Here is a 10,427-nt window from a genome sequence, read left to right as displayed (position 1 = left end):
ATAATTGGGCCCCCGTCTGGCACCAGATCAAGAGAGAGAAAGAGACACACGCATCGACTGGAATTACATTATGGCGGCCTTGAACCAGCCACATACAGTAATGCCAATTGCACAACCATCTAGGCTCCTCTCTTCAAGTACATATAAGCTTCTTCTCTGCAGGAGGGTTCATTTCCCTCCTTTTTTGAAAGTCATTTGCATGATTCAATGATTAGCGAAGCTCTCAAATTAGCGGGTCCTCGAACTCCCGGCGGGAAATTAGCAGTTTTCTCTACCCGTGATTCTTCTCTCCGGCCAATAAATCAATCACGATTCATTCCCCATTTTCATCCAGCGCCCGTCTCTCTTCTCATTCCTTTCTTTCATCATCCTCGTTCGATTGAAATTTCGAAACTTTAATTTCATTCAGATTCAAAAGAGAAAGGTTTCGATTAAAACGCAATTAACATCCGTTGCAGATGATTGATCGGATTAGACGCGATTCGGGAGCATAGGCGGAGGTAGATTTGGAAGTCTGGGGCACGGTCATTATTGCTGCGGGGGGAGGGGGTACGAAGATCATGTCAATTCAAAAAACATATATACATTAGATCAGTCGACTCCACCTTTGATACGCCTCCCGTATCTCTGCCCATGTTCGGAAGAGACGAAACAACAGTGAGGCGCAATGGTAGTTATTAGGAATTTCACGGACCAGTGAGGGCACCCCCCCCTCCCTTCCGAGTGAGGTAGGCTCTCTTGGCCAGAAGAAAAAGAACAGAATAATATAGGAAAAATTAGTCTGTCCCTTAAAAATACGAGTAATACAACGTACCTATACACGTAAGTCATCCTTCCCGAAACATCGCTCAGGATTCGCGACTGCCCGTGCACCAGTGGATTACACCACCATGGACTGAACCTCTATGGTTAACCTTAAGCCTGATTTCTGCATGGATTAAGTCGAACGTTTTCTGACAGCCCCTACTGATCAAGGAGGCCCGAAATTTAAACAACATATCTTCGATGACTCTAACCAAACATTTTTTACCCTAGTCTAAGGACTTCCCAATGCCTGCTTTACCCCCTCAAATGAAAATCCGGCCCTGGGTTAACCAGTTTATATCACCTTCTGCAAAGACAAAGCATTTTTACAAAAAGCAATTTTAAAGCAAGACAAAAAGCTATTTCATGGGACAGAAAAAGTGACGATATTTCTTGCGAGAGTGCGATCCGGTCTCCTATTTGAAAAGTCTCTCCATGGAAATGGGTTTTGGAAAAATGTCTGCTCTTAAAAGGATTAATTGAGCACATATATATCATATAACGCATTAAAATTCTACATAAAATTCACTAAAAAGAATATGAAGAAAAATCGAATTCAACCAAGTATCACAAATGGCTTTTGCTCACTTTTATGAGAAAACATGAAAATTAATAAATTAATATTTCTTCCGAATCCAAAGAAAAACTTTACTTACTGAAAATCCAAAAATCACTCTCCTCATTTTCTAGATCGTGATTCTCCTCGTTATGTTGCTTATATTTTATCATGTTGTGAACATTGATAAGTTTTCCCTACCTTTTCATTTATGAGTTGCTGCGAAATGAGTTTTGCCGCTGTGGTGGTCGAGTGGTTATTGTGCCGGACTCGTGATGCGAGGATCCGGGTTCGAACCCCACAGTGGTGGTCGGCTGAAGTTGGTTTTCTGTGGTTCCCAACTTCAAGGCGCAAATGCGAGCCGATCTCCCAGTTAAAAAGTCTCGCCACAGAGAGCAACAGTCCTACAACGGTAAATCATTCAACCATAACACTTCACTCATAGTTAGAAAAACTGGGGGCAGATGACAGCACTACACATAACAAACATTACTCAGAAACAAACTTTACGTCAGGTTGCACTACACGTACACGCACATTCCCGCATGTGCCGATTCGTTGGGGGTTCGTTGGGGGGGTTCCGCGGGGGGGGGGGGTGCATGTGTGGTGTAGCATTTCATTTCATTTCATTCCGTGCACCGCCCAGGCTCTATCGACCATTGTCAATTTTAGCCATTGCCCGGATGAGGGGCTGGGCGATGTCGGGTGCTTTATTATGCATATAAAATATAAAATACATGAACATTGAATATAAAAACACATTAAAAAAAAAAAACATATACAGATTTAAATATTTCTATTATACAATATACAATTTATTCCGATGAGCTCTTCTGATGTCCTTTCCAGCTTTATTGAGCCCGAGCCCCCGTTCCTCTCTGTGGCCAAGCGCCAGGTCCTGAACCATGTTTTCCCTCATTGGCTTGTTGGCTCGGGTGAGCCCTCCGCCGTGTCCAGGCCAGGTCCTGGACCATGTCTTCCCTCGTTGGCTTGTTGGCTAGTGTGAGCCCTTCGTGTCACATTGGTCCGACCAGGTGCCAGGTCCTTCAGCATGAGGGGAGGGGGTTGTTCGATTATTCAAAAGCTCCTCAGCTTTTGGTTGGGTGCTTCACAGTTTAAACACTGATCATTGGGACTTTGTTTCTTGATTACTCTTTCACTGGATCATCCTATTTGAAGTCAGAGTCTTCCCATATTTCGAACGCTTCTTCTCTCTCCAATTGCTCTCCCTCTGTGTCGTATTCTTCGTCTTCTAATTCTTCTATTTCCTGGGAGAGTACGCTATCGACGCTGTCTTCGGCTTCTGCCCTTGCTCTCAGTCTTTCGCTCCTCCTCAGTTGTTGCGTTTCATGTGGAGTCTGGATGGTCTCATCCCTCTTGGTGTGGAGATGTTCCTGGTTGGCCTCTAGGAATTTAACCAGGTCCTTGATGGTTTCCAGGGCTTTTCCATCTCTCTCCATCCTTTTGAACCATTCATGCTCCAACTGAGGGAGCGGCTTAACCAGGTGGAACTCTGAGGTCTTTTCGCACTCTGTTGCGTAATGCAATGGGCTTCCGACTCCTCCACACAGGCACTTGTCATTGTTTGAGATCCCGAAGCGGAGGAAGTGGGTGGGGAACGGCCCGTGGCCCGAGAAGAATATCGTCTTCTCTCTGCTCCAAGATCTCTCTCTCCACTGTATTTTGGGGAGGACCCTATGGATTAACTTCCCATGTGAGGCGGGGTGGTCCCAGAATTTCTGCCACTCTCCAAGGATGTGAATCTTTATTATCCTTTTTGCAGTCGCTGCTGGAATCTTCTTTTCCAGAAGGATCGTACGGTTCAAGGTTGCTGCCTTGGCCAATCGGTCCGCCTCCTCGTTCCCTTTTTCTCCGACATGGCCACGAACCCAGTTCAATTGGATGTTTGGATTTTTTAATAGAGCCCTGCGGACGGTCCTGGCGTCCTCGTGTCTCGTGAGGGGGTCTCTTATGGCTTCCAGGCTGGATCGGCTGTCTGTGTATACTTTGGACTGGGTCGTTGTGTTTTCCAAGCTGCTTACCGCTTGTCTTAGAGTGAAGAGCTCCGCCTGGAAAATCGTGCACCCTGTCAATATCCTCTGCTTCCACTTCTGGGTTACTACGTCATCCTCGTATCTCACGAAGGCAGCACCCGTTCCATCCTGGGTTTTAGAACCGTCTGTGAATATGGTGGTTCCTTCGTATGAGATAGGGCCCGTTTCTTCCAGGGTGATGATCTGGCTCTCCTGGATGTCGGTGGCGGGGTGCACATCCCAGCCTATCCTTCTCTGCTCTAGCTCACTCCACTGGTATTGGGCCTCCCCCAGACTAATGTTCCTCTTGAGTCTTGTCACCATGGCTGCTTTATCCACATACTCCGTCTGAAGACTCAGTGGGGGAACTCCTGCGATGGCCTGCATGGCTGCTTTTGACGTCTTGTGGTAGGCTCTTGTGAGAAGGTGCAGGAAACCTCCCTGCAGGCTGTCCAGCTGCCTCTTAAGCTTCTCTGATGGGTCCTGGTACCACGCAGCAGCTCCGTATGTTAGTGTGGTATAATATCCAATATGTGTGGTGTAGCAGTAGTAGGTAGGGCCTCCAAAAAATGGCTCGGGGATCCATGATGTTCTTAAGTCAGCCACCTCGTTGGGCAATTTGCCTGTTGTGGCGTTGTATTTGTATTTGTATAACGAAGTGACATCCCGAGTTCATACATTTGTGACCAGAGGCGTACGCAGGGGAGAACATAGGAGGCCCGTGGCCTCCTCAAGATGATCAAAATTGAAGTAATCTTGAAATATTGTGGTAAAAAAATTAAAATATAAAAAAAAACTACCCTGAAACTGTATGCTATCTTTATTTCTCTTACGTTAAAATGCTTTTCGAAAGTTGGTAGCTCAAAATTTCGCTGGGAGAGATTCCTTGTGCTTCCCGAACCCCATATGCCCCCTTTAAAGGTCGATCTTTCATACGCTAATGCTCATGACCAGGGTGTGGGTGTAGGGTATTGTGCAATGTCTTCTCATGGTGCAACCTGGGTAACGCAAATTCTACTACCAGTTATTATCCCTGCGCCAATAAAAAAACAAACTTCAATCCGATTCTAAAGTGCATATACTGCAACCTTGAATGGTTGATGACACATATCGCAACAAATCTGTCGGAAAATAGGATTTTTTTTTTTTTTGGTGAAGGGCAGAACAACCCTCGCGCGGTCGAGGGTTGGTCATTCATCAAAAATGCTTGTTTAGGTATCTTATATCACCTCTTAAAGTTTGTCCTATAAATATAGAATCACTCTGTATTACATGTGAGAAAGACATCAATGAAGTAGAACCTCTTCCGCCACCTATCAAATTAGCAGCCGAATTTTTATAAATATGACGCATGAAAAAAAAACAATGTGATATATTAATTATTATTTTATAAACAATAATATTATTTAAATTATTAAGTTTGCTTCAAAATTTTAACAGTTAATATTTGTGTGTAGTAAAATAACATTAGTAAAACTCGCAAATTTCGATAATTTTAATAAAAATAATATGATAGTTAAACTTTTTTCAAATTATACTTGTATTATTTTACCCCACACAAATAACAACTGTTAAAATTTCGAAGCAAACTTAATAATTTAAATAATATTATTGTTTATAAAATATAAACTATGATATCATATTGTATTGCTTCTTTCATACGACATATTAATCAAAATCCGGTTGCTAATTTCAATCGAACATTGTAACAGTTTTATATGATAGATGGCGGAAGGGGTTCTACTTAATTTATTGTTCCTCTCGTAATATAATGCTGTACTGCATAATTGTTTTCAATATTTTCTAGAAGGCATATTTTTGTTCATGAAATTTTATTTCACCTGTTTATTTGTTACGCACAAAAGTGTCTAAGAAAGGCACAATTTTTCATGGTGAAAAGTTTATAAAATATGGACGTTTTCAGTCTGAGAATGTTCCCGTGTACACTGTGTTGCGCTACGCAGAAAAATATTCCCCGCATTACATAAAGTTGCATATTATTTTGTCATCCAGCACAAATATCGAAATTCTGTCAGCGGAGAAACAAGTCTTTGCAAGTGAAATAAAAGGCAACGTTCCCTTATTTGGGAAAAAACTAAGCTAAATACAAATACAAATACAACGCCACAACAGGCAAATTGCCCAACGAGGTGGCTGACTTAAGAACATCATGGATCCCCGAGCCCCTACCTACTACTGCTACACCACACATGCACCCCCACCCCCGCGGAACCCCCCAACGAATCGGTAAATGCGGGAATGTGCGTGTACGTGTAGTGCAACCTGACGTAAAGTTTGTTTCTGTGTAATGATTGTTATGTGTAGTGCTGTCATCCGCCCCCAGTTTTACAAACTATGAAACAAACACATTCCATGTAAGAATAAAATTTTTCCTCTTTACCGTGATTATCGCGGTGCTCATCATGACCCCACTATATCCTGGCTCTACGCCCCTCAAAAATGAGATCTTTGATGAGACCTCTTCTATATTGAACTCATAGTGTAAAAAAAAAAGGTTTCTCCCAGGCCCTCGTGCTAGAGCCCTGCCAGCCCTACCCTCGTAGGGGTCATAGTGCTTACTGAAATCATTGAAGAAATATGCTTGATTTCATACTCAGCAGATATCCATCGACAACTCAGCCTTAAGATTAAATAATTATCACCATGATTATTTCAGTTAAAGCCATATGTTAGAGTTCTTGCAGGAGTGCTTTTCGTCTGGTGGTGGCTATAATCAAAGCTCTTGATTCGTGAATATGCGTCTACACGGCTTCAATCTCTTTTCGATGTGTAAAAATCCTCGAGAGAGAAAACACCGTCATAATAAACGTGTCATAAAAAATGCCGCCCTAGGCGGTCACCTCATGCTTGGCGCCGGCCCTGGTTTTGATCATACAAAATTGTTTACGGTCGATTGTACAGGCCCCGGCCTCTTGACGACTATAATAATGTATTATAGATAGGCTATAATAATAAAAAAGAAAAGTAAAAAAAAGATGGCAGCAGAAGTAAAACACAAAAAACGTGCATAACTCTGTCAACATAAATGTGTTAGAGTCACACGTACACTCAGCACACAATTTTCCGCATGTACTAATTCTTTGAAAATTCTCCAGAGGAATGTTTACGTAGCTTGTTACAGTCAAGTAGTAATACGTATTCCTTGGCCCATAAGGGAGAGGCTGCTACTACTACTACTAAACCCACACTTGCACCTCGTCCTCATTCCTCTTCGGAATTTCGAACCAATTGGTACATATTGGAATGTACGTGTTCGTGTTGTGAACCTAACGTGAAGTTTTATACGATGCAATGCTTGTTATGCAGTGCTGCCATCTGCCATCAATTTTTCTAACTATAAGTGAATTACAACGATTGAATAATTGTACCATTGTAGGCTTGTTACTCTATGCGACAAGGGATAGGCTGACGAGGCTCTAGCCTGAGGCAAAGGAGTCGATCATGTACTATTAATTTATGTTTTTCACCATAAATTCACAACAGAATCAATTTATGTGGGGCCCATACTTAAAGTGAGGGCGGGGCGGCTGCTGTCATAAACCCTTTCCTAGGTGGAAAATGAGAATCTATCTGTACATGTCTGTGTGTTAATAAGATGAAAGACATTTCTGCCTAGGCATATCTGAAACAGATAGAATTTTATGCTAGTGACCTTTTAAGCCAGGGGCTCTCAATCGGGGGTGTACTGACCTCTTGAGGGTTCTTAGAGATTTTAGGGTAACCCGTTTGCCTGCATGAGAAAACAATCAACTTATTGTTTTTAAATTACTGCGCTATATAGGAATATAGTATTCGGATAAGGCCCCCTCGTAGCCTTAATTTTATTCGCATGGGTGGGGGGAGGGGGGAGAGAGGAGTCCATGGTTTTCATCTTCTTGTCACATAATGGTCCATGGAACACAGAAGGTTAAGAACCCCTAGTGCACCCTTCTCACAAGCGGGAGTTTGCTCCTGAGGCTCAAAACTAACATGAACAAAAAAAACCTCTCATCAGATTAGCCACAATATTGTCCGAAACTCATTTCCTGTTCTTGGTGGTCATTTTCAGTTCTGATGATAATAACAGCAACAAAAAGGAAAAGCGGGCCACTAATTTCACTATTGTTTCGCTTCCTTTTTCTAAAGGGAGGATATGCGTTCTGCCCGGTCATAAATTGTTCCAGTACATAAATTGTTCCAGTTCTCACGAATTCACGCGAGACAAAACTTTCCAAGATGGAAATTGCGTAAGCGATGGCGAACAATGTGTGTCTCGAGCTAAATTGGCTTTTCTTTGTTCTTGCTTTTATTCAAAATATATTTCGTGGCGTATTAGGCAAGAGGCATGATCATGATCCTCGTGGTAGAGGAAAAAACAGTTGGTTGTGGTTTAGGGTGGTTAGGGTCGAGCGAAAATTTAGGGCTTCTCAGAATTTGAAAACAAAAAATTCTTGGAAAAGCGTTTTTTTTTTCTCGTTCGGATGATCGTTCTTTTGTGTTTTGTTTTGAGCTTAACTTGAGCCTTATTCAGCGAAATAACAGTTTAAAAAAGGCAAGTTGAGTAAACAAGAGAGGAAAAAACTCATCCTCCTTTTCGTTGTAAAAGATTTATCTATTTTTTTTCTTTTACTATTTCTTAAAAACAACGGAAACGTTTTTCTTTTATGCTTTACTTCTTATGTAGATTCCTGAAAATGAAGGGCTACAGCAGACACAGCCCTCGTGCACAAAAGCAGATTAACCTATATATTTTTTGGATAATGCGCTTTCCATTTTCGAAATTAGGGGAAACGATTAAATGTATTTTTCTTTCCGTTTTTGTTTCTCTCTCGTTATAACGGGATTCGCCTCTTTTAGCGTTAATTGAATCGCTTTTTCTCTGTTTCTTTTAAATGTTTCAATTTACACACGAAACAGAATTTGAATACGATTTTTAGGGACATTCGATAATGATCTATTTTTAATTTTAAAAAAAATACAACAGTTCTTAAATAGCATAGTTCTTTTTCTCGGGTGTGGGGGGTTGGGGTTAGTGTATTGCTGCATTCGATACTTGAAACTTCACGGTCGGCGAAGGAGTGGAAATAACTGATTTGTGGTTTAAGGTTACTCAGAGAGAGAGAGGGAAAGCACTGCATATATACACATATAGATGTAAAGAGTGGTTTTTTTGAGTGTCGTTTATCGCGCGATGATCAAACTTGGAACGAATCAAGACAAGAGAAGCCTTTGAGGTGTTTGTCTATGCGAGGAACAGACTCTCCTCTATTGGGATGTCTTGAAACGCACGACAGCAATGAAAAAATACATATGCATTGTATAATAATACACATACACAGCCACTGTGGCTTGATCCCGTGGAGCCCAAATAAAGCTGGGGAAATTATGGAAGCTATCTTACTTATTAAAGCTATCTTACTATTGGAAATTATCTTACTCGGTTACAATAACATCGTATATTCCGTGAAATTTTGTCGTTCGAGGTGACGGAAAATGTAATCAGAAGCCATTAAAATGCTGTGCATGAAGTTAAGTTTCTGTTCATTTATGATTCGGGAACCATATTTAATCGTGCAAAAAAAAAAGCAAATCGGGATACTTAATACGGAACATCGTCGATTCTCGCTAAACATGTTGCCAAATGTCGGTGTGATTGCCAAATACTTCTTATGAAGAGGTGAGAATTACAGCTCTACAGCAAGTCTGCTAAAAGGTATTTCACGGGGAAAAAAATTAAAACTTGGCAAATGTGTGAGATGACGAAAACAAAAATGACGAAAATTTTACCGTTATATCCGAGGTGGTTGCTTGTCATCGATGTTATAAGCAAGGGTTCATTTTAAGTGTTTAAGGGTTTTTTTAAGCGTGCTTCGATGTAAAGCATGTCGGAAATACTTACTAAAGTAAATTACGAAGTGAAATTTCACTTCAGGATTAGATCAGAGGGTAAATAGCTCTCTGACTTTACACACTCTCAGCTCTCTTGCCCTTGCGATTATATGTATACTAGTGACTGTGCAAGGCCACCACAGTTACATAAGTTGAGTTAACTCTCTAATTCTTACGGAATATCAGGTACGTGCACGTACTTCAATATCCTCTGTTCAGCGTGACGCCCTTGGCAAAGTTTGACGACGCCCCTGGGAGCAACGACGCACTGCTTGAGGAACCACTACATTATTTAAACACGCTCTTGTTAAGACTTCAGACTGCATAAGAATACGAAAAGTGAAAGCCTTAAACTCTTTGAGCGGCACAGCAGAAAGCCGAAACCCCCTTCAAAATGCCATATCTTTTTTAATTAAGTAGGCGTTCTTCGGATTTTCAGTAGGTACAAGGGTTTTTCATGGGTGTACCATTGAGAAATAAGCGTTACAAAATATCTGGGCTGGGAATGCCAATGCTAAAATAAGAGGCTTTTAAAGAGGTGATATATCTCGTCAACGCAGCTTAAAGGGTTAAGCCACCGTTTTCTTTAAGAACTGGTCAATATCTCCGCAAGAATGACTATCTATAAAATATGTTGTAGTCACTTACTTGCCAGAGTCATTGTCGATCTAAACCAGTTTCTGCAAATTGTGGATTCGTGAGTTTTAGGGGTGCAAACTGAGAGACAAATTTGGCCATAGTTGTGAGGACTCTACAATGCGGAGATCAACACATGGCCGTTCGAAGCTTTTTGCAGTGGCTCGCCGAAGAATAAATAGTTACAGAATTCACGCACACAAAAATGCTGGAAAAAACCCTCAATGAAAAAATGTTGTAGTTTATAAATATAGTAATTAATATATTCAAAAAAATTCATTTCAAAATTACTTTTAGGAAACATTCAGAACTAATAGGAGAAATAATTTATAGAGTTATTGAAAGAAAAAAACAATTTCAGAATTTGTGGAGAAATTGTTTCGCAATTCATGAAAAACTCATAATTAATCAAAACATTTTCCATAATTATTGAAATGAATAGTTTTAGAAATAATGAGGACTCATATTTAATGAAAAAATAATTTCACAACAAATAAAATTCTCTAATA

General features: G+C 40.9%; 1 protein-coding gene across 1 annotated transcript; it reads right to left on the bottom strand.

Annotated features, from left to right (window-relative positions):
• Positions 1-1,099: 1,099 nt before the first annotated feature.
• Positions 1,100-9,943, bottom strand: LOC149081609 (uncharacterized). Its single transcript, XM_089236957.1, has 3 exons — positions 9,931-9,943; positions 2,641-3,893; positions 1,100-1,111 (listed from the first exon to the last, which is right to left on the bottom strand). The coding sequence occupies exons 1-3, from the start codon at positions 9,941-9,943 to the stop codon at positions 1,100-1,102; spliced, it is 1,278 nt and encodes a 425-aa protein (XP_089093083.1).
• Between the last annotated feature and the right edge of the window lie 484 nt (positions 9,944-10,427).

The sequence above is a fragment of the Pholcus phalangioides genome, unplaced genomic scaffold (genome assembly GCF_987345545.1).
Source record: "Pholcus phalangioides strain wild (caught in Gottingen) unplaced genomic scaffold, Ppha-v1.0 ptg000009l_1, whole genome shotgun sequence".
NCBI classification, from domain to species: Eukaryota; Metazoa; Arthropoda; class Arachnida; order Araneae; family Pholcidae; genus Pholcus; species Pholcus phalangioides.
This window is presented reverse-complemented; position numbering and strand designations above follow the sequence as displayed.